The following is a 26876-nucleotide window of genomic DNA, read 5'->3' on the forward strand; positions in this document are numbered from 1 at the left end:
TGTGCATGTAAGTAGCATTTATCACACAAACTTCGATTGAAAGTGATTCCCGTTCATGTCGTTAGTGTGCCTTTCTATGGTCCTTGTTCTTTCTTGTTTTGCATTTTTTTGTTTATTTGACACATGACAAACCAACCGGCCCATCGTTATATGCTCTTTTGATGCAAACCCCGTCGCAAGCACATCAGGCTCTTTCTTCCAGAACCCCGCAGACATACAGCTGGTGCGGACCGTCCTGTCACATCACACGGACGCCGCCGTTGAATGTTTTCCTGCCTTCACTTTGGGACCTTTTCTTTCTGGATTATATCTTCTCGGAACAAATTTATTCCTGGACCATCAATTACAAGCCCATTTATCCCAGTGTAATTTATTCCGGGACCATTTTTTTCTCACACCAGTTTACTCTCGGATCGCTTGGACTTTAATTTGCTTGCAGGAGCTGCATGCCAAAGGCACTTTGTAACCGAGCTGTCGTGTGACGGGCCGCATTAGCGTTCCTATCCAGCTTCCCTATTTCATCCATTTCAACACCGCCACTGAAAATCTGCGCTGAATTCTCCCTTTTGAGCAACAGAACAAGCGCTATAATTGAATGTTTGAGTCTTGAATGCCTACACAGGCGTGCTGCACAAAACGCTGTGGTCAGCAGCATTGTGTGCAGTGGGAAGCGCTGATGAGGCCTGAAAGGGGATTTTCCAGATGATGATACGATGGATACAGCTACAGCAATAAGCTGCATTATTCGATTTGGTATCGATGACTGTTCGAGAGCACACATCCTCAATGCAATGGTCAAAAAATGCCAGTCAGACGTTTCTGTGAAGCAGAGGCCATAGTAAAACAAGGGCGTTGTCAGAACTACCCTGTTGGCCAAAACAAAGTCAGATATCACATTGTTTTTAATTGGGTCACTGGATTGCGCATACTTTGTGAAACGAAAAGAATACACACATTAAGTGCCATAACAGAACCCAACTTGTTTATAATATATGCGCGAAACGTTGAAATTGCTACAGAAATCTGCGGAGTTTAGGGGAAATACAAATTTGGGGAGAGACGTGGCTGTAAGCGCTATTCCGGGAGGGAATAGAGGGGCGGAGATGACCTCACAAAGAGGCTGACCTTCGCCTTATCCCCATTCGTTCGGCATGAAGTGCTCCGGCAGTCACTCACGCTATTCTGATATGCTTGTGAAGGGCGTCACGCATTTTCAGGTGGGTGCCGTCCGGCTGTTTCAGCTACATGGAATCACGCTACCGCAACTGTAGCCCTATTACATGACTGCGCGTGGCGCCACGCAGTTAGACCGGCGCTAACGGCCGGCCGATGGTCGCAGTAACAGCGTTTCACGAAGCTGTTATGCACTGTCTTTATACCATCAGCCAAGGCTGTGAATAGGATATAAGGTGCGGTAAGTTTACGCCCGTATGCATGTTTTCTTTTTGTTTTGTTCTCGTCCAGGGCTCGAGGAAGGGCCGAAATCTTCGTGCCGAGCGTTTTACCTATTTATTGCGTCGATGGTAGCTAACTTTTTTTTAAAGTCTGCACACCTGGAAATAAGCATAGGTTTATGTGCAAAGTCAGCCTGAGGGGAGGGCGCGATACGTACGGTTTGGCGCCATTAACGCGTGCCTCCGCCTTAGCCGCTTCCGTTATTCCCTTCTCCACTTGATTCTACATAATGATTATTAATTTTTCCGAGGGAGGAGCAACGTTGGTGAGAAAACAAGTGATGGAAACTTCTCGTATGTGTTCCATTGCACACAAGAGGTGTTTCGGGCCTTGTATTAGCGCTGCACTTGTTCTCACCAGGGCTGCTTGAGATGCTAGAAATTAATCTAGAAAGCTTGCAGTAGTGTTCCACGTTAATGATCTTGTATTTCTCCCTTTTCAGCACTAGGCGTCATGTAGAAGAAACAACGGACATTGAGACAGTTTGTTCACCTTCAGTCAACCATCTCGCGCTGTAAGCAGTAGCGTACGCCTGTTACACGTTTGAACCCGCTTTAGAAGTGGTGCTTGCCAAGACGAGTTCTTACCTTAAAGGCCGAACGGCAGAGAAAGTTTTCTTTGACTGGAAGAAGCCTAGAAAAAAGAAGAAAGAAGACAAAAGCAAAGGCGTGTCACAATGACAGAAAGTAGTCGCACCATTTTCCCTTTCGCTGAGATTTTTCAGCATAGTAATGGCTGAGCTAGTCTCTGTTTTATAGATGCTGCAAAGACAACCAGCACTTCACTTACTTGGCCATCTCACTCAGTTGTAACTTGCCGTCCTTATTGCTGTCAAATATTTGTAGCTGCAAAGAGAGAAGAAAAAGCGGAACAGTGAGGTAGCCTCTCCAGCCAGAGCCCAGGCGGTGGCCACTAATGCACGGACTCGTCAGACTTCAAAGCGCGGCCGCCACGCCGACTAGAAGAAACCTGACCCATCAATCGCGGCCTCCCCGAAGAGGCTCGAAAGACCGCGGTGAGTCAACGGCGTTCTCTCCTCCGGCCGCCGCCGAGGAGTGCATCAGCGCCATTCCAAGAAGCGCGCTTGAATGGAGCGGTGCTTTTACGCCCGCGTACCACCCATTCAGGCAGCTGGCATTCCGCGAGTCTTTCTCGCTCCCGGGTTTCAGCGGGCCGGTCCAGCCTTGTTTGTTTTTGTGCTGGGCAGAGCTTATCCCGACGCACGGTTACCTGGCGGGCAGCCATTGTCGGGGCCATGCACCGCAGATAACAATCGGCCGCTGGTCCAACCCACATCCCGGTTGCCCCCTGGGCGGTCGGGTAATTTGGACGCGGGGGCATTCCTGGCGCTCGGCCCTTATCCAGCTCAGGTTGTGATACGCGGCCGGGGGATCGTGTATCGACGGCGGGGGCCCCTGTTCGCATGACAGGAATGTCCGCGTCGCCGCCACCCCTGGCCGACGACACCCTGACGGATGGTGGTCCTCCAGGAGCGGCGACTGCGTGCGCGGCAAACAAAGCACGGCGACAACTGGCAGCGCAATCGGCCGGCTCGCTCGTCGGCCCTAACAGGATTCGAGGCACTCGGACCTCGCCCGCCGCATTCGGTTGAAGTGCACCCCCTTTCGGCTTGCCGCTCTTGCCGGCGCGGGTCGCCCTGCACTGCTTTCACAAAACACAGGGTGCCCCCACCCCCTTCACCCCCAAAACAGCACCTAGCTCATCGCCAGAGGGCACACTGGACAACCGCTGCCTGAGCTGCTGATCGCGCGCACGAATAAAACAAAGAGAGCGGCGACTGGGGGGCCGCATACGACCAGCAAGGTTCACAGTCATTGCCTGGCCGACTTCTCCACTGGGACCGTTAACTTCGCATTAATCGAAACAGCGCCTGCTGACTCACCAGGGTGTCCGTGTATTCGATGAGCTTGTCTTCTTCGATGCTGTCTTTCTTGGCTTCTCGCAGCAAATCCTTGAGGAAGTTCTTAAAAGAACAAAGAATAAAACCTGTGTATTCGCTTCGCACGGGAAAGTTGATGCGTTTAGCTCGCAAATACAAGTATGCGACAGGTGAATACGCCAGGTGAAGCGACGTACGCGCAAGCATACAACGAGAGTGTGAGCGAAGCAAAAGAAACATTAGGCTGCTCACTTTAAGCTCGTCTGCTTCGATGTAGCCGCTGCCATCGGTGTCGTATTCACGCCAGATCTGCAGAAAGAGAGATGGGAAGGAGGAAGTGAAACGTAAGATTTTCTCTCCATACGGACACGTTAACGGGAGGCAGCGGAACGGTGGCGATGTTTGAGCCAGAGAAGTTTCCCGTCACAGGCCAACCTTTTCGGCTCAGAACGTATACTGATGCTGCATGCACTTTTCGGCGCAGAAAGATTTACGTGCACGGCTTCTTCAGCGAAAGAACGACGTCATGAGTGGCTGCCCGATTACGAAAATGCACGCGCATCGCTCACTGCTCCTTCCCGCATCCTTCGTACAGAAATGCGGATGTAGCCCAATATAAGCTAAAATAAGTAAATTAAGTACCCAATAAAGACCGTAGACACACAACTGAACTTCTGTGAGAGACAAATTTCCGTACATTGCAGAGTCCGCGTATTGGAATGTCCAGTTCTGAAAAGTCAGACTGGAGCCGATGACAAGTATACCTGGACTCCGTCTTTATGATTGCACCTAACGCCTCAAGTCGCGATTTTTATCGAATTAACTGTCTCTGTCTGTATGTTCCACACGTTCCAGCTCTTAAGTCATCATCACCAACAGCCTATTAAGGTCCACTACCGGAAGAAAGCCTCTCCCATTGACCTCCGCACACTACTGTCCTGCGCTGCCCGAGTCCAATGTTTGCCTCCGAATTTTCCAATTTCGTCTCTCCACCGAGTTCATGGTCCTTCCCTTCTTCTAGTCCTGTCTCTCGGTATCCATTCTGTTACCCTCGTGGTCCACCTCGACAGTTCGTCGCGCTACGTGGCAAGCCCAAGTCCATTTTTTTTTCTTAATTCGGACTATGATATTTTCTACTCGAGTTTGCTCCCTGATCCAGGATGCTCGTTTCCTGCGCCTAAGCGTTACTCCTCCTATCATTATTCGCTCCATGGCCCGTTGGGTCGACCTAAGTTTTTTTTCTAGTTGTTTAGTAAGGCGCCAAGTTTCCGCGTCGTATGTTATTACCGGGAGAACGCATTGATTGTATACCTTTCTTTTTAAGGATAGAGGCAACTCACTATTCAGTAGTTGCGAGTGCTTGCCGAGTGCACCCCAACCCATACCTATTCTGCGCCGGATTTCTCTCTCGTGGTAGGGGTCAGCACTGACCACCTGTCGAATGTAGTTGTATTCTTCAACTTGTTCTAGTGTTTCGTTACCTATGCTGAAGAGCGCGCACTCAGTATGTTTAGTTTGATCATTATTACCAGTAGCGCGTCCAGTACCATTCAACCTGCTAAGACGTAAGGAAGTGAGTAAGATATTAGTCTGGAGCAGTGGTTGTCAAATTGGGGTCCGCGGTCCTCGAGAGGTTCGTAAGGGAACTTCAGGAGGTCCGCGAGTTCCTGCACGACACTCCCATTTTTCTCCTTTTAGCCAGACCTTGCCGCCAACGCATAGAAATGTTGGCTTTGCCGCATGACACGTACGTTAGAACTCAGCGCGTAGCAGGTCCTTAAAGTCGGCTGTTTTCGGGGCACTGCAATCATGAGATAATGCCAGACACACAGCAGGCCGGATGTAATGATAGGTGTGTGGTCGACTTACGCTGCGAGAGTAATGTGTTTGCCATATCAACATACTCTCCCATGGGGTCCCCCATCATTGTTTAATGACCCCAGGCACCCTCATGGTGGAGAAAAACTGGTCTGGAGAATGTGCAGCAACAACGCACAACTCAGCTGGGCTCCCGTCTTCAGGTCTCCGGCAGTGCTCCTGAGCGCTGAAAGCCTCTAACTTCTGAGAAATGAATGGCCGCAGTACTGCTCTTGACAGAACATGTTGTTTGGCTAGCTGATACATGACTATCAGACAGGGAAACACCATTTCTCTTAACATCAATCAATCAATCAATCAATCAATCAATCAATCAATCAATCAATCAATCAATCAATCAATCAATCAATCAATCAATCAATCAATCAATCAATCAATCAATCAATCAATCAATCAAGAGTTCAACGCGCAAATTGACGGCCGACCTGCCTTTGTTGGGGTGCACGGATAAAAAAAAAACACCACAAACAAACAAACGTTTAATGTGGACCATGTATCCACTACATACAATGAAACATGAAATAAAATGTGGTGACAAAACAGAAAAGCATAGTTGTATCATACAGATCATGCTCATCACATACGATCGCGCGAAGTGAGAACAGGCATGCACGGCGAACAGCAAAACAACAAGCTGCACCTACTAGTGCTGTAAAGTCAATTTTGACCGACTGTAACAAGAAATTAATGATAATGGTAACAACATCGACAATCAATCAATCAATCAATCAATCAATCAATCAATCAATCAATCAATCAATCAATCAATCAATCAATCATTTGCGGGCCCAGGAAAAGCCTAAGGGACTTTGTAATAATAATAATAATAATAATAATAATAATAATAATAATAATAATAATAATAATAATAATACCAGTCGTATATAAATAGTTTCTCATATTTTACTAGTTTGCTTTGCATTTCGAAAAGTATCTTTGTCAGGCCACATGTGCAGCTTTCCCGCTCATGGCAGTCCTTTCAGCAGTGATTACTCTGCAATTTTTTAGCGAAATGAAAAGTTCTTTTGCACAGCTAATATTTGGGGTGAATACTTGCTTTGTGCACAGTTTCAAGTCGCGCACGTTGCGCGACTGGGTTCCTGAGCCATGGGTACTCTCCCATAGAAATGCATGGGGAGTTAGATTTGACAGCGAATTACACAAAAAAATATTCAGAAACCTGAAATATTCTTTTAGCGTTTTAATCTTCACGTTGACTTCTAGCTTTATGCCAAATATAATTTTCCTAAAGTGGTTTTTCTAGGTTCCCGAGAGATTGTAATTCTGAGCGAGAAAGCTGGGTATGAATATTTTTACATGAGCCTGCGTGAAAACCTACATATGATTGGGAGGAGGGGGGCGGGGGGAATTGCTATGCAGACGCTTGTCAGCATTTCGGCAAAACATCGTTGAATTTGGCGAGAAACCAGATAACGTCTTGGTGCACGTTAAGCTGGCGGCACCTGGTGGCGGGAGAAGAAACTTCGCGGACGTCGCGTTCGGCATTCCGCCGGGCCGCCGAAACGTGGCGCGGCCAACGTGTCTGGGGCCAGTCTGGACTCTGGGCGCCATGGAGGAAAGCCGGGCGCTATCATCTCCTACAGCTAAAGTTTTAAGTGCGCACTTTATAAGCGACCCCAAACCATCCACCGCCGGCGGCGGCGGCGGCGGCGGCGGCGTCCGCAGTGCTCCTCTATATTTAAAAAAAGAAACAGCATCCGGCGCCAGGTTTCGATCCCAGGACTTCGCGGGCCGCAGCCCGACGCTCTACCGAATAAGCCACGGACGCGACGCTGATATCGGTGTCAGTAACGCGCCTTATATCTTTAACGCATTCAAACTACGTCGTCAGCGGCGTGCGTTGGCGACTCAGTGGCGTTATAGCGGCTTGATAACTGCGTGGTGTACACGTGATACTACAAACCCGATGGAAGAGATGGAAGAGAAGGCGGCGAGGCGGTGGGCTGCGGGGGCCGAGCGCAAGCACCGCAAGCGGGCCGACAACCGTGCATTCGCACTTTCAGATTCTCCCCCTCGGGGAAATGCGGGGGAATTTTTTCTACTACAGCAAGTGCGGCTGCCATCTTGTTCGCCGTCATAGCTGCGGAGCTTCACAGTCTGCGTAAAAACTCACTGTGACATTATCTCGTCGCTCGCCGGCCTCCGCCGCGATGGGTGCTTCACCTCCGAAGTACCGTATTTGGACGATTCTAATGCGCACTTTAAAAAAAAAAAAAAATGAAAACAGGCGTTTTAAAATACCTGCGCGTTACAATCGGCCTGAAAACGCGGGAACATCAAAACCGATACGGCCAACTCTAAACCGAAACGAAGCGGCTCAATGAATGATGGAGGCTTTGTGTAAGCGCAAAGTAATCGTCTTAAAGGGAACCGGGCAGCGTCCCGTGCGTAAGGCGTACTGGAGTGGTGTGTTCGCGATTGGCGAAAATAAAGGAACCACATTTTTAAATGAAAAGCTTCATGGAGGGGCTTTAGCTGCCCACAGCGTGTGCCCATTTATGCTCCATAAAATGTTTTGTGCAATTTTGAGGCGTCTGTCAACGGTACTGTTCCGTATGGGCGGTATAGAATTGATGCCAAGTTGTTTTCGTAGTTTCTGGGTGTTGAATTCTATTGCGAGTTGCAATCGGGGGCGCTAGAATCGTGCAGATACGGTGTAATCTTGCTCCGTGGTCTAGGCCAGTCAAAGGTTGAGGCAAGCTTTCGCCTGGAAAAAGTGTTTGGGCATTCCTGTACTAATGCTTGCTGGTTGATTGAGAAGCGCACGCTGCTGAAAATAAATCGCAGCCTTGACCCTAGGCGCCATTCGGGACCAGTAATCGTTGCTGAGAGAAATAATGAATCAAGTAAATTTTATTATTAGGCGGCAATTTTTCCATCTTTATCTCGAAGATTCGACAGTGTTTCAAGAGTAGGTGGTTTATTTATATATTGCCCGTGAGAAGACTTCTGTATCCTGATTAATAAACCAAAAGTCGTTCTGGTGCACGCAATTCATTCTAGTGTTTTCTTTGCCATCAAGAGCTTTGTTCTTGATTTATAATCAGTTCATGAAGTTTATTTTGCTCGAAAATTACCGATTGTCAGGGAATCGTTGCTAAGGGGAAGAACTAGGGGCATACTTTGTGTAAACTGCACTGAATAAAAATGTAATCGCACGTCTCCCTGCGTGCAAGCCTCAACACAAAAAGGGAAGGGGGGGAGGGGGGGGGGAACTAGGCAGTCGATGGCCGATTGTTGAGTCCGCCTGATATGTACTCGCGACAAACATTAGCACTCCATTTTTGTTCCAGTCGGCCGAACACGAAGCTGTTTGTCCTTTTGCGTGTGCGTCTCACGGCCTGTTTTTATTTTGGTGATGATGCGAGGACGGAGAAATAAAAAGAGCAGTGTAACGAGGTGTTCATTTGAGCACTGCGTGCTTGTATACCACCTTGCTAGCTGGCAGCCAGCCCTGGGCGAGCACGGAGTCCCGGCGCGGCTCGGGAAGCCCGACAGGCTGTCGAACACGCTCGTCTTTCCCAGCCGAAGCGCTTTTTCACCATTCCAATTCGGCCTCAAAGCCCCCTTCCCCCGGGCAACAAAGGAGAGCGCCTTCGGTGAGTAGCTGCCAGTTGGCAGCGAAATAAATTAAGGACGAGCCCGCGCGGGGGGAAAAGCATTACGACGGCAATAAAAAAAGAGAGATAGGGCCCGCTGGAGTATAAAGTGGGCGCCTAAAGGCGCACGAAAAACTCCCCTTCGCGAATTATTTCCGTTTTTGCCGTTTGCTCCAATACTTTGAAGCGGCTGTGTGCCGTTGACATCTGCCGTTCGTCTTGCGCCTGAGAAAGAGCGCTCCCAACTTTACTCTTTGTTTTCGCATTCGCCGGGCTTCTGAGAAAGTGGCTGCAGTGCACAGGCGAGGGGGGGATCCCGCTGTCTTCCCGGCTTTCCCCCGGCAGGCACAGGAGAACGGGCCCCGCTTGGGCGCGCATTGAGCGATGGGCCAAAATTGAGGCTGCGGATCTAGTTCGCTCAGTGCGAAGCCACCGAGTAAATGCCGCATAATTTTAACATCAACAACAACAACAACAACAACAACATGCGCAGCTGAAGCAGCACAAATGCGCTTAGAAATACAGCGACTTTGTCGTGTAGGCCTTGGGTGCAGAACATTGTGAGATTTGACTGTGATCGGTCATTTCGTCGAACGCTGTTTCATCCACAGGCGTTTCGCACCCATTACATCGAATGACTTCAATGCAATGGCCTTGAGGGTATTCAAAAAAAAAAAAAAAAAAAAACAGCTCCGCTGTTAGAACTTGGTTGTACTCGCTGCCGGCTCGCCTACACAGCTCATTGAAGGATTTTCAGAGGATCACCCGAACCCGCCGCGGTGGCTCAGTGGCTGAAGCGTTTGCGCTGCTAATCCCAAGGACGCGGGTTCCCGGGTAGGTACGTGGCTGCTTCTCTGCGCCTGTTTCGCTTTTTGACCGTTTTGCAAGCTTGAACCGGTTCGCGAACAGTTCAGATTTTAATTATTAGCGAAGTGCGAAAAGAAGTTCGTTTAACGTCACCATAAAACTCAAAGACAATTTTAAAGCGAAGCTTTTTACGTCTACCTGTCAAGAGTTCTGTCGCGACCGTTTGTATCAACAGGAAACTCCCGCGAACAAATAAAAGTTACTGGCACGGTCAGGAATCGAACCTGGAACAAATAGAGAAACGGAGCGAGAGCCCGTTTTCTTAGCGGTTAAGCTACGAACCCACCCGGAGAAGAGGAGACAGACGGTGTACCCACCAAGCACATCTGCGGGTTTACTACCTGCATTCTCGCTGAATGCGACAGGATAGTGTCACGCGACCTCTCGCGCCGCAGTGCGCCACGCCCACGGCACGTGTAGCGGGCGTGTGCGTGCCTTGCGCATGCGCTAGGAGTTATCTCGTCGACTCCGTCGGTGGCGGCAGAGACGGAGGCGAAGTGAGATCGTCAAACACCGGGTTTGAGATACCTTTAATTTTATATAAAAAAAGAGTTTCCACTCATGTGCTTCACCGATAAAACTCAACCAACCACCGTTCAGGTATCATGCATTGATTTAACCTGGGCAAATATTATCTCTTTTAAGTAATAAAGGGTGTAGTTAAGTGCATTTCACTTGTCTCTGGCTTCACCCTTTGTAGAGCCACGCGTGTGAATTCAAGTGACGTCGCATGGGTAATCGTTGTGGGTGTCGTTTACAGCTTCGCTTTCAAATCACTTTCACGCATTTTTTTATTCCTTCAAAATACTGCTCTTTTCGATAAACGTGATGCAATATTAAAGTCAACTTTAAACAATTAGGACAAACCGTGCCAGCTACTTTTTCACCCAGACCTCATGTCGTCCGAGGGTCTACATAAAGCAACCGCCAAAAGAAATGGCTGCAGGATTTATTGGTGCCTCTTGTTCAGTTTTATTGTGCCACTTGAATGCTAACAAGGAGTTAGCACACTGTTAATTCTGTTTTAATTATTTCCTCGTTGCGTCACTGCTGACGTTGGGTGGCAGGCATTTGTCGGTGTTTCTTATTTTTTTCTGGTGAAAACAACTTCCTTGAGGCCATAATGGAGTTGATCGAGTTACCAAAGTCTACTTCTTTGAAATAAGGCAAGGTAGGGCTTTGTTTTCACAGTCCATTCAGCATCCCAAGTCGAGCGTGGAAGAAGGCGAAGCAGAGAAATAACGCCGACCACGGGCTGGGGCACCTTCGGTATCAGGCTTGCCACCGCGTCAACGCTGCCTGCATCCCTATACCAAAAAAATCTACAAAAAATTGGCTGGCGATTACGATACTCCCTAATGCGATATTTGGGCGCAGCAGCAGTGCGCTGACGCAGCACTCACTCGCGGGTTCTCTTGACGGCAGCGATGATGAGCCTCTGCATCGGCGGCGCGAAGTGCGTCTCAGGAAGGGACCGCGACCGGCGTATTAGGCAGGGAACGCACACCATCGTCACGCGCACGCCCCCCTCACGTTTTCGCCAGCGTCGCGCAGACGAGCGTCTCGTGTGGGTGGTGGTAGTGGTGATTTATTAAGAAAGAAGGGAAGAGAAAAGAACTGGGGATATTGTTGAACTCAGTCGGGGAGTTCACCCTCATACAACCCAGTCCAGGGAAGGGAAGGGGGGGTTTCAAAGGATAGGAAGAGAGAAAGAGGAAAAAAGGAAGAGAGTGGGGCACAGTCTATGTAGCGTTCGTTTCGGGCGCAGCATATTGTCCCCCCCCCCCCCCCCCCCTCACATTTTTGGAGAGCGCTGGCTCGCGCCGCCACGGCGAACCGCCTTCCCCTGCTGATTTCGCGACACTCCCCTCCTTTGCTTTCTGTCACCGTTCGCTTTTTTTTCAGTCGCCGGCCTTGCCATCGTTCACTCGGTTACGCCGACAACGCGGCTCATCCCAGAGACGGCCTCCAAAGGCCTGCGCCCTAAAACTCCACCGTAGAATTCCACGCGCACACAACAGGGCGTTCCCTCTGCCTGTGAAGAGCAGCTTTTTCTATAGAAGAGACTATAGTAAGAAAGACTCTAATGGCAATCAGTGAGCTCGAACGTCTAGTGCCCAACTCTGGGCCCTAGCTCTTCACAATTTGAAAGAATATAACCTCTCGAATTTCGAATTGGCTCTCGAAATTTGTTATTGACTTTTTCATTGGATTTTTCAGTGTCTTCTGTAATCCCCCAGTTGTGTGTTTCAGAAACTTATTTCAGCGGTACTCCCTTCACCATAGCGAAGTATCGAAGCGCAGCACAAGACGAGAGACAGAAGCACAAAAGACGACAGACAGAGCGCTTCACCATCTTTTTCTCGCTTCCTTGTTGCTTGGGGTTGGCCTTGCTTGCATAAAGCCGATGCACCGAACCAATACACTCATGGTTCCTGCACTCAGCGCAATTGTGCGCCTCTTTCTTCCTGTGCCCGTCCGTTGCGCTGTTGTTTTCATTCTTACGATTATGTGCCAACCAGAAAAAATTCCAACACTTTTGAGCTGCTAGAAGTCGGCACATTTAAGGTTTGAACCTTGGCCGGTGCGCAGTGGAGCAGTCTTGCGGCCTGGGGGACCCTGCACAGTTCCAGTGAGGGAAAGGCAAAGTCGGTGCTTCAAATCTCCGGCAGGCTACCGACAGTGCGGCATTTCTTTTGCCCAGCCTTGCACCCTGCTTGCTCGACCAGCAGCTACATAGCATTGAAATATTGGTGCATAATCTTTTCACCATGTTATGGCCACGTAGAAATTGTTCATAGCGTTTTGATTTATCTGAAGGGAAAAAGAGATTCCGAAGTTGATTGCGCGTTAAAGAGAAAAGCCCCGAATGACACTCACCACTCGTTATCAACAAATAGATTACGGAACCGTTTTGTCGTGAACCGGTAACCGTTATTTCTTTTTCCGGTTCAGTTTCGGATCGGGTTCAGCCTGCTCAAAAAATAATGGTTTGGGTTGGGATTCAGTTCCGGCAAAAATAACGGTTCGGTTCCAGTTTTCGGTTCGCTTCGGTTCAGGTTCGACACCCTGATACCAATAAAACATGCACTGTTCCTACTAGGTGATTTTCGCTTGCAACATTGTGCTTCGCTTATATTTCGTGGTTTTTGTAACGGTCCTACCCTGTGGACACCGTGGTGGAAAACGTAATTTACAAATTCCCTGTGTTCAGTGACTCCTAGCATTTATATGGCTCTTTTCTTGTATATTGCTGGAAATGTGCTTAATTATACGGGCCTGTTACGTTGGTACACCGTATATTTCGTGCGTTGTGTTTCTCATCAGGCGAGCTTTCCAGGGCGCATGCGTAAAGCGAGCAATTTATGAACACTTTTGCATGCTCTTTTTGAAGCAGCACATCGTTGTTTGCAGAAAATTAATTGTTGGTCTGCCCTCATCGAATAGCAAGCGAATAGCAAGCCACTTCACCGTGCTGCAACTAGATAAATTGTATTTGCCCTTTTATTGCCGTTTTTCTGTCACTGTTTCATGAATACCTTGTTGACTGAACGGGAGGGTATACACCCGTTGTGGCAGGCTAAGCCAAGGAAGTGCCGGCCGACCGAAAAAAGAAAATATCCCTCCGATGGTCACTTAGGGGATGCGAAGCATGTCCCGGAAGGACACTTGCAGTAATGAATCGTTTGCGTAATTTATAAAACCTGTCCGTGTAATATGACTGACTAGCATGAGTTGGAGGAATTCCTAGACCAAGGGAATAAAAATTTGGCCACCTTCGCGATTGAGATGCGAAAACTGAGAAACAGCGGAGCTGGTGGTTTTCACTATAGCTTTAACTTGGCTTTTCTTAGGTCTGCGCCCCTTTCGTAAAAGAAAGATGGTTAAAGAGCGAGGCTTTCTCCTTGCAAACTGAGTTAAATCAAAGTCCACAATCAAACCTCCAAAAGTCCAAAATCCAAACTGCCAAAGTTCGAAGCCAAAGTCAAAAGCCAACGCCCGCGCTACAAACCCAACTGCGTCCCAACTGCGATGATAGCGCAAGGTGAAGGAAAAAAATGGTGATAACGCAATCGGTTAGAAGCCGGTTTCATAACAAAAGGAACCGATTCTGACGACGGGAAGCGTTCTTTTTTCTTTCCAGTTGGCCGCACATGTTATTGTTACCGGCGTCAGTGCTAACCTCTATCCTTCGGGCTTTTAGGGTGATCCAGTGGTTAGGTTGCCGGTTTCACGGCGTTAAGATCCCGGGTTCGACTCCCGGGACCTCCCTAAGCACATGTTTTTCTTGAGGCGCGCACTCCCAACACCTACTCGTAGGCTCATTGCCTTCTCGCCACTTTCCCTCGCACTTTTTAGCCTAGCATTTCCCCCTCTCGACTTTGCTGCTGATGATATTTTCTATTAACGATCCAAACAGACAGAACTCAAGCGTAAACTGCTCCGCTGTTGAAAGGTGCATGGGGAGGTAGAATACAATAGAACGAGGAACGATTATAGCTATGCGAACCCCTAGCAGCATCGGGGTAACCACTAGCAGCATTGGCTGGGTCACGTGGCACAGGCCACGTCAGCAGGGCAGCTCATGCGGGCAGCGGTATAGCACTGCAGGTTCTACCTTTTTTTCTGAATGAAACGTAGACTGGTAGGAGTTGACCGCGCGCAGTTTGAGCCACCAGAACGTAGTTATTCGCTCCAATAGAGCCGACAGGGACAGACCGCCAATACCCTTGTTCCTGTTTAACAGCGGAGCTGCTCTAGGTCGAGCCTTTTCGTCCGTGTGCTGTAGGTCGCGTGTCACACAGGGGTAGGAGCAGGTTCCCAGACCCACCGACAGAGGGCGCAGGGGTCTCGCAGGGGCGGCTTCCTCTACCATCCGCTAGGGAAAGAGCCTGCCGCCGCTGACGTTTAGCTGCCGATTTCCTTGCGCAAAGCATAGATTTTGCGCCGCGACGGCGCTGCCGTTCTAGGTCGAGTGCCCGTTTACATTCGACCCGACACAAGATATCCACAGCCAGTGGCGGTCCCAGGGGGGGGGGGCGAAGGGGGCGGTCGCCCCCCCCCCCCCCCAAAGAGGTCCTCAGTTTCTTATTTTTAGTTTTTTTAAGCATTCCACTTGCGCGATGTTAAATCCCAGCGGGTTGCACCGCATACGCGCACACGCCTCCATGGTTATCACCACTTCAGCAGAATTGGCGCAAAGAGGGGAGCGATTCTTTATTCGCCTCGCCCCCCCCCCCCCCCCAAAAAAAAAAATCGCCCCCCCCCAAAACCAATCTCTGGGACCGCTACTGTCCACAGCTCCGCTATTTCAGCAGGTTTCACACAGGATGTGTAACTTGGTTTCATTTTTAGGGGCGAAGCCACTTAGGGGCTCGGGCTGTCGGCGTCTTCTGTCGTCGTAGTCGTAATCGTCGTCTCATATAGTCACGGTACTAAAACACCGGGAAACTCGTTTACGCCTCGCGCTAGAACTTAACACATACTAAAAAAACACCGGGACACTCGTTTACGCCTCGCGCTGCGAGCTTCGTGCTTCAAAGACAAGATACTTCTACAGCAAAGCTCTAACCTTTAACCTTCAACGGTTTCATCTCCATTGGCAAAAACGCCAGTGCGCCAAGAATACCATATACACTGCATGCTTCGCCCCACCCCAGGTTTCACGTTATTGGAGATGACACGGGATTTTTGTTGTGCTTTGATCTCGCCTTTATCGACAATTTTTGTAACCCGTTTACTTTAGTGTTTTTTTGCGCAAAACCAACCCGGAGTATGTTTTCAATAAACTAACGCTGGCATTTTTGGTTGCGTGCTTACGTTCTGCCTAAAATATATACCCAAGATTCACTTTGCGCTTAACCACGTTGACGTGTGTGAGCCGTAAAACCAGTGCCTGTAGTTTGGAAAGGCCTTCTTTGTGTTAATGCTCCGTGTAATGGCAGAAATGGTTTTTTTAGATGCAGTATTTGCCTATTCGGAGATGAAAATGGCTTAAAAAACTGGCACCAGAAGAGCGACGCAAAAAAAAAAAAAAAAAAACCGTGCCGGGGTTCGCCAAGGTATACTTCGCATATAAAAGTGCGTGCCACAAACTTGCCGTTTCGGGCGGGCAACGCTCCAATACGCGGTCATTGCAGGTCCTGCAGGTGTGGACGCCGGACACCCGAGACGCTTAGGCAGCTCGTAAATGCGCCTGGGTGGTGCGCGCGACCTCCTTGTTCCTCGGCGGTCCCGACGAGCGCCATCGGATTGCAGCAGCTCGTCGGACGCGCGCCCCTCGCGCCGAGCAGATTTATGCCCTGTTTATAATGTTTCCTATCGATTCGCGCGCCAGCGCGCGTCCTCCCGGTAGCCGTCCCGGTGACTACCCCCGCGAGGTCCGCGCGGGTCCCCCGTGCGAGCTCGTAAAAGCGGCTTAGCGATGTCGTTACACGCTACGCCATGATTCACTTCCCCCGCCGCTTCGTCTTTTTGCTCCTTTGTGGGCCCTTGGACGCCTCTGCCGCGTTCCACGCTCCAGCGGAGCCCGTGGCTGCCGCAGGTCGGTACACGCGCACTTGTTTGCCCAGAGCACGCGGACGTGCCGCCGCCCTTGCGCCGCGCTGCCGCCACTCGGACGCGCGACGCGTGCCCTCCTTTTCGTCTCCCGTCAGTGCTCAGCTTTCTTGCACTACGCCTTTCGCTAGAGCAGTGTTTCCCCCTTGCGCAGTTTTCTTACCAAGTTTGCTTAGATAACCAATGCTCGAACTCGGAATATTTGATGCATACTGTAAACGTCTAAAAAAATACAGCTTTGAAACAGTGTGTGTCTGCGCGCCCACGTTTTTTTTTCTGGTATAAAACGGCCAGTTAGCCCCGTCCATTGCGACTCTGTTGTGCCTAGTTGTAGAGTGGTTTCGTATGTTTTGGGGTCCAGAGTACAGCCGTAAAACGTTCCTAACTCGGCGCTCTAAACGGTACAGAAACGTAGTGCAGGGCTATAAACAAAATTATGAAGTGCCGGCATGGGACCAATTTCAAAGTGGTCCGTGGTCCTAATCTGATGACTTCGTGAATATATATATATAGCGAATCAGAAAATGGGAAATGAGGGGCTCGGTGAAATAAGACAGAAAATAAGGGTTGGCAGTCAAGAAAACCTCGGAAAGCAAAGGGGCGGTTGTGGTGGGTCATAGAAACAGATGAAGAATTTTTTGAGTCAGAAAGAAAGTGGTGAGAAAATGCCCGCCGGGTGGGATCCGAACCCACGACCCACAAACCCACGTCTCTCTCTCTCTCTCTCTCTCTCTCTATATATATATATATATATATATATATATATATATATATATATATATATATATATATATATATATATATATATATACTGTGGGGATCCTGGCGCCCGAGGCATTGCGCGGCTCTTTTCCCCCTTTCTCCTTCGTCTCCTTCGAGTTGCCGGCTCGTCTCGGCGCCGCTGTGTAGAGCCGAGCCGTCTTCTAAAACTCTTGCAACCGTTGCGGCGATAAAACACTGTCACGCAGCGGGGGCTCCGCCCTGGTGTTGGAGCTAACCTCACCTCATTGGCCCGTTTGAACGATGCCCGAACACCGCCCTCGCCGGGACGCGAACGCGCGCGCTGCGCGGGGGTCCGTTCGGGGGAGGCGCTCAAGAGGACAGCCGAAGGTACGTAACTATTTCCTCACCGCCCGGTCGCAGCTCTTTTGCGCCGGCTCTAAGCCCGCTAGCCCTTCCGGCTGCCGGCCCGTGCCTTCGGTTGATCCTCAGTCCGTTCACTCACATATTAGCCGTACCTGACACTCGACGATCGCGCCGTGCGGTACGCGCGTGGGAACGAAAGGACAGTGTCTTTCTATTGCGAGCTCATCGGCCAGCACCCCAGATTTTGCCCTTATTGCTGAGCCCACCGGTTCAGCGCGCCGAGGACGCGCACACTTGCGCGTGGCGCCAGATCGCCCATCGCCCCTTTTCACCCACGGGGATGTTGAAATGTAACTGAAGGGGTTGGCGCGAATAAACGCCTTCTGATGTACTACACTGGGCTTATTCCTTCGTCGCCCCCTACTCCACCTGCCCAACAGAGGCGGTGTTGAGCTGGCGCGACGGCGTCTCAGTTCCGTGAGCGTTCTCAAATAGCTCGAACCCGCGGTGGCTCCTCGCAATGTGCATGAGTGCAGGCCTTATGCAAAGCTAGGGTGGTGCATATTTGCATATTGTGAGGTAGAGACCACAATATATATATATATATATATATATATATATATATATATATATATATATATATATATATATATATATATATATATATATATATATATATATATATATATATATATATATATATATTTTCTTATTTATAAAGTTAGGCATTCAAGAAAGCCAGGAAAACAAAGGGGACAATGTGGTAGGTCATTTTATTATCGTTGAAACGGGTACAGATTTTTGAAAGAACGAATGTGGAGAAAAACATGCCCGCCGGGTGGGATCCGAACCCACGACCCCCAGGATACGCGTCTGGTACGATGACCACTACGCTACCGGCGGGGCTGTGCTCCCCTCCACTTTCATTCTTCTCTCCACTTTCTCTCAAAAATCTGTAACTGTTTCAAGGATAATAAATACCTACCACATTCTCCCCGTTGCTTTCCTTGGCTTACTTGACTGCCTACCCTTATATCTGCATTAATTCAACGAGCCCCTCATTTCCCCTTCTGATTTGCTATATATATTGTGAGCATTCGCGGCGTTAGATTAATGTGATACGCAGTGCAAGCGATACCGCCACTACCATGGCCAGAATGTTCGCTCCGAGCAGGACAATAAACATCGTCTCCGAGACCTCGTCCCTCCATCTCTCAATATATTGTCACTGCGCCAGGGACGACGCAATTGTTTTGGAAAAGAAACAAGTTTATTGGAGCGAACTTGTGCTCCCCTAACAACTCAAAAGAATACCGAGGTGGCGAAGCAGCGCTCAACAAAGTGACGTGCGTCGGCGAACGTCGCAGAGTCGAATACCCCGGCGTCTGCTCTGCAGGCTTTTTATCTTTCGGCACGCGTGGTTCTCGAACCGTCGATTCGCATCGAGAACATTGTAGATCCAAGAAGATTATTCCGGGCTGTTCACGTTAGATCGGAATGCTCTCCCTATCAGAACAGATAACACATGCGGCACAGAAAGAAAGAATGGAACATGCGCTTCCCTTGGCACAGAGATAACACAGACCGGCGCAGCAGGGCGGTAAAAGCAAAACACAAATAAACAAACCCAGTGCATGGTTCGCGGCATTACCCCCCCTCTAAGAGTGCATCGACCCGATGCTAACATAAGCGACAGTCCGAACAAATAACAATAAAAGTTCGTCATCGTCCGTAGAAAGGTTTTAAGCGAACCACGTGGACGACTTCGGGCCGCGTGTGTCGTCGTGATGTGCCGGAGTCACCATCGGGTATCACTTCGTAGGTAAGTTGGCCAATACGTCGTAGAATCTTGTAGGGTCCGAAATACCGTCGCAGAAGTTTCTCACTCAGTCCGCGTCGTCGGATGGGAGTCCAAACCCACACACGATCCCCTGGGTGGTACTCGGCTGCTCGGCGTCGGAGGTTGTAGGGGCCGGCATCCACCAGCTGCTGGTCCGTTATACGAACTCGAGTGAGCTGGCGGGCCTCCTCCGCACGCTGAAGGCACCCTTGGACGTCGGCGTTCAGGTCGTCGTCTTCTACGTGCGGCATCATGGCGTCAAGCATTGTAGTCGGCCGTCTTCCGTAGACGAGCTCGAACGGTGTCATCTGCGTGGTTTCTTGGATAGCCGTGTTGTACGCAAACGTGACATACGGGAGCACTTCGTCCCAAGTCAACGTTCAACGTCGACGTACATGGACAGCATATCCGCAATCGTCTTGTTCAAACATTCCGTTAGTCCGTTCGTTTGGGGGTGGTACGCCGTCGTTCTTCGGTGATCCGTGTTGCTGTAGCGCGAGATTCCTTGCATGAGCTCCGCAGTAAAGGCCGTTCCGCGGTCCGTGATGAGGACTTCAGGGGCTCCATGTCGCAGCACAACTTGTCTTATGAAAAATTTGGCGACTTCTTGTGCAGTCCCCCTCGGAAGAGCGGCGGTTTCCGCGTAGCGCGTCATGTAGTCTGTTGCTACGACAATCCACTTGTTCTCGGATCGTGACGTAGGCAACGGGCCCAGAAGGTCCATTCCAATCTGTTGGAAGGGCCTTGATGGGACGGCGATCGGCTGCAGAAGTCCGGCAGGTCTCGTCGGTGGCGTTTTTCGTCGCTGACAGTCACGGCAGCTCCGGACGTAGTGGGTGACGTCGGATGTAAGGCGGGGCCAGTAGTACTTTGCCTTGATTTTTCCAATTGTGCGGGCTGTGCCCAGATGTCCGGAAGACGGGTCGTCGTGGCACGCTTCCAAAGTTTCGTCACGAAGGTCTGCGGGGATGACAAGAAGGTAATTCGTTCTCGTCCCGGGGCTGAAATTCTTCTTCACGAGGACGGAGTTTCTCAGGCTGAATGCTGGTAAGCTGCGTTTGAAGGTCCTAGGTAAGGCGACGTTGCCTCCCTCGAGGTAGTCGATTATGACGCGTAAGTCAGGGTCGGCACGCTGCTGGGCGGCTAGGTCGCTCTCCGTCACGATTCCGAAGAACGCGCTGTCTTCATCAGAGTCTTGTGCTGGTGGGTCGACGGGGTCGCGGGACAGGCAGTCGGCGTCGGAGTGTTTCCTGCCGGATTTATAAACGACTGTAACGTCGAACTCCTGCAGGCGCAAGCTCCACCGCCCAAGACGGCCAGAGGGGTCCTTCAAATTGGCGAGCCAACACAGCGCGTGGTGGTCTGTCACAACCTTGAATTGTCTTCCATACACGTATGGGCGAAATTTTGAAATCGCCCATATAATTGCCAGGCACTCCTTCTCAGAGGCAGAGTAGTTTTTCTCCTCCTTCGACAGACCACGGCTGGCATAGGCGATTACCTTTTCGCACCCGCTTTGTTTTTGTACGAGGACGGCACCCAAGCCTATATCACTGGCGTCCGTGTGTATTTCCGTTTCGGCGTTTTCGTCGAAATGAGCGAGCACGGGCGGACTTTGCAGGTGTTTTTGCAGCTCGCAGAATGCTTTTTCTTGGTCGTTGTCCCAGCTGAAAGGGGTGCTATCTTTCGTCAAGCGCGTGAGCGGCTCTGCAATGCGTGCGAAGTTTGCGACGAAGCGCCGGTAGTATGCGCACAGTCCGAGAAATCTTCGCACGCCCTTCTTGTCTTTCGGCCTTGGGAAGTTCGCAACGGCTGAAGTTTTTGCTGGGTCAGGTAGGACTCCCGCGGCGTTGACGACGTGGCCCAAGAACTTGAGTTCCTCGTACGCGAAACGGCACTTTTCAGGCTTCAGCGTTAACCCCGACGTACGAGTGGCCTCGAGTACAGACTCCAACCTTGCGAGGTGTTCGTCGAAAGTCCGGGCGAATACGACAACGTCGTCGAGGTATACGAGGCAGGTGTGCCACTTCAGGCCAGCTAGCACCGTGTCCATGACTCGTTGAAACGTTGCTGGCGCCGTGCACAGCCCGAAAGGCATCACCTTGAACTCGTATAGGCCATCCGGGGTTATAAATGCAGTCTTCTCTCGGTCTCTCTCGTCCACTTCAATTTGCCAGTAGCCGGTCTTCAGATCCATCGATGAGAAGTACTTCGCATGGCAGAGGTGGTTGAGGGCGTCGTCGATTCGCGGCAGGGAGTACACGTCCTTTTTGGTGATTTTGTTCAGTATCCGGTAGTCAACGCAGAACCTTAATGTGCCGTCTTTTTTTAAATGCAGAGCATTTCAGTAACTCACGATGTCACCCGCGTTGACGTCCGTAGTCCGCACCACACCCCTCCCTACTATATAAAAAAATACTATCTGGCGCCCGGTTTCGATCCCTCGACCCTGCGGGCGGAACGCAATGTACATGGTGCTCTACCCACTGCGCCACAAAGCCGACACGGAATGGGACGCTACGAACGCGCCTTATATCGTTGACTCATTCAAATTACTGCTGACGAGCGCTCTCTCGTCAGCAGTTGCCACAAGTGCAACAACATTAACGTAACGCAAACTACTTAACGTCGTGCGCCCCCGGAAATGCTCTGCATTTGATCGTGCCCCTCGCGAGGGGGATGTTTCACTGCCTCTTCTCTCGGTCGCGGGACCCGTGGCGCCATCTGGCGGAGGCGCGGCACAACTCATAGCACTTTCTTTGAAAAAGCGCCTCGAAAGCGCGGCAAATATGAAATAGGGATGACGCGCTTTCGAGGCAATCCGCCGACGTGGTTGCTTTGTGTACAGACTCGGCGGCGAGCGTCCCGGGATTCTGGTGCCGACCGAAACCCATTTTTCTTCACGAGTACGACCGGCGCAGCCCACGGACTTTTCGATGGCTGTATTATGTCGTCGCTGAGCATGTCGTCGACTTGAGTCCGGATGGCTTCCCGCTCGTGTGAAGAGACCCAGTACGGTGACTGTCGGGTAGGTCGGGCTCCATCTTCGGTTATAATTCTGTGTTTCGCTAGGGGTGTCTGGCGTAATTTTGAGTTTGCCGCAAAACACTGGCTGTAGCGACGGAGCAAATCCAGTAATCTGTCCCGATTTTCTTGCGGCAGCGCCGGGTTCACGTCGAAAGGTTGCGGCGGCTTGGAAGCATCTGCGCGTGCGCATTCAAAGTTAGCGACCGCGATCACTTGACTTGCTTCTTGCGTTTCTTCGAGGAACGCAATTGCAGCGCCCTTGTTTAGATGCTGGTACTCCTCGGTGAAATTGGTGGGATTTGCATTGCTTAAAGGGCGCAATGCCTCTTGCGACGGAGACACCGCGGCTGAGAAGCAACCTTTGGTCACCCTCTACGATAGCGTCGATGTCAGGAGCAGCATCCTCACAGTAGACGGCGATCATCAAGCTTGCGCGAGGTGGCAGGGTGACGTGATCGTCGGCGATCCTTACAACAGCACGGTGATCGGGGTTCAGTGGCGGCGTCGTGGAGTGATCAGAAGAAAAAGTTATCGACTTGGTCTGGAGATCAGTTATTGCGCCGTTGTCCGTCAAAAAGTCCATTCCGAGTATTACGTCACGGGAGCAGTTAGGTAAAATTACGAACGCAGCAGGGTACGTGATGCCGACTATGGTGACGCGGGATGTGCACGTTCCACTTGGCGTTACGAGATGGCCTCCTGCTGTGCGTATATGCGGACCGTCCCATCTTGTCGTAACTTTCTTCAGCTTAGACGCGAATGACCCGCTCATCACCGAGTAGTCTGCTCCCGTGTCGATGAGGGCGACTACGTCAAAGCCATCGATGGACAACTGGACGTCGGACGCTGCCTTCCTCGAGTTCCGGGTGCGTCGGAGCGTCGCATCTCGGCTTGTGCGTGTTGACGGTCGGGTACTGTGCGTCGTCGTTGTCGTCGTCTCAGCGGCAGGTTGGGTCATGTCAAGTACGCGTCGCGCCGTGTGGTTGTCGTCGTGTTCAGGAGTCACGTCAGGGTTAGGTCGGGTCGTCGGGATGAGGGCATGTCGTAAGTCACAGTCTTCGGCGAATCGTTGCGTCGTTGGAGGGTTCTCGTTTTTCCGCCGTTGTGCAACTTCACCTCCAGAAGTTGCCGCCTTTAGTTTCCCCCGCGTGGGCTGGGGGACCTTCCACGTGCGAAGTCAGCACTGCTACGGCGGTCCGGCGACTGGTACGGGTAGGGCGACGGCGAACGGTTGAAACGGGCTGGTCCGCGGCTGGTGTTGGACAGGTATTCTTCAATGTCAGATGGGCGCTGGCCGGGTTGGGGGCGTGGTGCGTCGACGGAGAAACCACGAAGTCCGAGTCTCTTGTATGGGCAGCGACGGTAGATGTGGTCGGCCTCTCCGCAGTGGTAGCACAGAGGACGATTATCCGGTGTTCGCCATACGTCAGTCTTCCTCAGCGTCTGGTTTCTTACTACAGGGGGTCGGGCGGGCGACAGTGGGCGGCGGTAGGGCGGGGCCTCTTGACGACGTGTTGGAACAGGGCGGGGTCGACGAACAGCCGCGGAGTAGGTCATAGCCTCTGGCTCGCGGGGTGCTTCGGACGGCATAGAAGTCCCCAAAGCATGGTGTACTTCTTCCCGGATCACGTCAGTCAGGGAAGCGACTTGAGGGTGTGGCGTCGTCGTCGGGAAAAGTTTCCGCAGCTCCTCCCTCACCACTGCACGGATGGTGTCGCGTAGTGAGTCGGAGTTAATAGCGCCGGCACCAATCGTCTCCGAAGCCAGCGCATTGATGGGGCGGTCGTACTGCCTCGTTCGGATTGCGAGCGTCTTCTCCATCGCGGCGGCCTCACACGCGAATTCGGACACGGTCTTGGGGGGGTTGCTAACAAGGCACGCGAAGAGCTCTTGCTTCACACCTCGCATCAGAAACCGTAGTTTCTTTTCTTCCGTCATTTCTCGGTCCGCACGGCGGAAAAGTCGCTTCATCTCCTCGACGAAGATCATGACCCCTTTGTTGGGGTGCTGCGTTCGAGTTTCCAGCAAAAGTGCTGCGCGTTCTTTTCTGACCACGGTAGTAAATGTCTTCAGGAACTCGCTTTTGAACTGAGCCCAGTTTGTCAAGGAGCTCTCGTGGTTCTCGAACCAAGTGCGAGCCGAATCTTCAAAGTAAAAGAAAACATGCCGGAACGTTTTTGCGTCGTCCCACCTGTTGAATTTCCGGACGCGCTCCAGTTTCTCCAACCATTCTTCTGGGTCTTCTGCGGGGGCTCCTCGGAATGATGGCGGATCCCGTGGCTGCTGCAGAACGACGGGACGATCGGCTTGGTTGACAGACAGACAGACAGACAGACATTGAACTTTATTAGGTCCGGAAGGTCAAACCTAGCGGCCCAGAGGACCGTCTAGAGTAGACGCGGGCCGCACCTGCGCGGGTGGCGGGAGGTTTAGGACCTCCGCCCTAACGCAGGCCTTCTGGACAGCCCGGAGTTGTGTGTAGTAATCTTCGCTGTGGAGCGCCATGGTCCATTCTTCCTCTGTGATGAGTTCGGCGTCCTCTTGTAACGCCGGGCACTGCCATAGCATATGGTCTAAGTTACAGTAAGCTGCGTCGCAGAGAGGACAGTGAGGGTCAATTTCCGGGTGAAATAAGCTAAACCGGCTCCTGGTTGGGAAGGAACCGGTCTGAAGCATTCTAAAGGCTGCTGACTGTGGGTGTGTGAGAGCAGGGTGGGCCAGCGGGAGTGTTCTTCGCGTAAGTTGGTAGTGTGTGACTACCTCGTTGAACGTGAGTAATGCGTCTCGGAACTCTCTGGGGGCCTCGGGAGCTCGGCCTGTTCGATCGCCGCGGCAGACGGTTTCTCGCGCGCGATCGTGAGCGAACTCGTTGGCGTTGGGGAGGGTGTCGTGGACTCCGTGGCCCATGTGGGCCGGGAACCATGTGATGTTATGGAACGTCTCTTGTTTTCTTCCCTGTAGAATCCTGGCTGCCTCTTTGGCAATAGTTCCTTTGAGGAAGGCTCTTGCCGCCGAGCGGGAGTCCGTGTAGATTTGCTTAAACCGGGTTTCCGTCATGGCGATAGATAAGGCGATTTGTTCGGCCGTAGTGGCCTTTTGTGCATAGAAGGACGCCGAGGTGACGAGGTTTCCTTTGACATCCACCGCTGCCATGCCAAACCTGCCCGAGCGGCCGTACTGGTCGACATCCACGAACAGAGCTTTGGCCGATCCTGTATTTGCGAGCTGTAAGATGGTTCGGGCCCTGGCTCGCCTTCTCCCCTCGTTATATTGGGGATGTACATTCCTCGGTAACGGGTCTACCTGGAACGTTTCCCTCACCGTTGCGGGGATCTGTGCAGTGTGATCCACAAAATCTTCGTTCAGGTAGCCGATGTCTCCAAGAATCTTCCTGCCGGCCTTGGTGGAAAGCAGCCTCTGTTCTTGCGCGGTTCTTTGCGCTTCTGCGATTTCGACCAGTGAATTGTGGATGCCGAGTTGTTCCAACTTTTCCGTGCTTGCGGATAAGGGGATACCGAGCACCCTCTTTATGCTCTTCCTCATGAGCGTATCGACTTTACTCTCTTCTGTGCGGGACCAGTCGAGGGCACCCGCCACGTAGTTAATGTGGCTCATTAGGAAGGCGTTGTACAGTCGCAGGAGGTTGCGCTCGGAGAGGCCACCCCTGCGGTTGGAGACGCGCATCATGAGTCGGATCGTCGCTTCCGTTTTACTGGTCAGGTTCTCGATGGTCTTGGTGTTGTTCCCTCGACTTTGAATGAGCATACCGAGTATCCTTATGACATCAACCTTCGGTATGACGGAGCCGTCTCTCGTGCACAGCTCGATGGCCGCTTGATTGGGGTGCGGTTGCCCCGCTCCGCCCTTACGGTTGGACCGGTATAACAGGAGTTCCGACTTGCCCGGCGACAGTTTTAGTCCCGTGTCCTGAAGGTACTCTTCTGTGATGTCTAGCGCCGTTTGCAGGGCTTCTTCCGTCTGAGCTTCCGAACCACCACGGCTCCAGACCGTGATGTCGTCCGCATACAGAGCGTGATTGATTCCGGGGATACGTCCCAGCTCGAGGGACAGGTCCCGCATAACGAGATTTAAAAGCAGCGGAGACAGTACTGCTCCCTGCGGGGTGCCCCTCGGACCGAGTCCGTACTCCTTCGACCGCACCTGGCCGAGTTTGAAGAAGGCCGTGCGGTCCCTGAGGAAGGATCTTATGTATGAGTGAAAGTTTCTGCCGAGGTTAAGTTTCGATATCATCTTCAACACGTATTGGTGACGAATCGTGTCGAAGGCTTTTGTGAGGTCGAGGGCTAGGATTCCCCTGACATCTCTCGAATACACTTCCAGGACTTGGTTCTTCAGAAGCAACATGACGTCTTGCGTGGACAGTCCGGGTCTAAAGCCGACCATGTTGTGCGGGAAGATCTCTTCTTGCTCGATGTGACGTGAGATCCTTGCATTGACCACGCGCTCAACGACTTTGCCGACACAAGAGGTCAGCGAGATCGGTCTCATGTTCTCGGGCTCTAGGGGCTTACCCGGTTTGGGAATCATGACGACCGTTGCTTCTTTCCAGCTTTTGGGAACTTGGCCAGTTGTCCAGACCTTGTTCGCTTCTTCCGTGAGGGTCTTGACCGATTTGGCGTCGAGG

The 26876-nt window shown here is 51.4% G+C and overlaps 1 protein-coding gene across 1 annotated transcript in view; it reads right to left on the bottom strand.

Moving 5' to 3' along the window:
- Nucleotides 1–26876, bottom strand: part of Cbp53e (Calbindin 53E) — a 289448-nt gene that overhangs the window by 16491 nt on the left and 246081 nt on the right. The window contains exons 4-7 of the mRNA XM_077691776.1: nucleotides 3608–3664; nucleotides 3359–3439; nucleotides 2245–2300; nucleotides 2043–2088 (exon numbers count right to left, since the gene is read on the bottom strand). Of these exons, the coding sequence (XP_077547902.1) occupies nucleotides 2043–2088; nucleotides 2245–2300; nucleotides 3359–3439; nucleotides 3608–3664 (240 nt within the window). The remainder of the gene's footprint in view (nucleotides 1–2042; nucleotides 2089–2244; nucleotides 2301–3358; nucleotides 3440–3607; nucleotides 3665–26876) is intronic.

The sequence above is a fragment of the Haemaphysalis longicornis genome, unplaced genomic scaffold (genome assembly GCF_048455015.1).
Source record: "Haemaphysalis longicornis isolate Haplotype H1 unplaced genomic scaffold, Haemaphysalis longicornis Haplotype H1 scaffold_1, whole genome shotgun sequence".
Classification (NCBI taxonomy): domain Eukaryota; kingdom Metazoa; phylum Arthropoda; class Arachnida; order Ixodida; family Ixodidae; genus Haemaphysalis; species Haemaphysalis longicornis.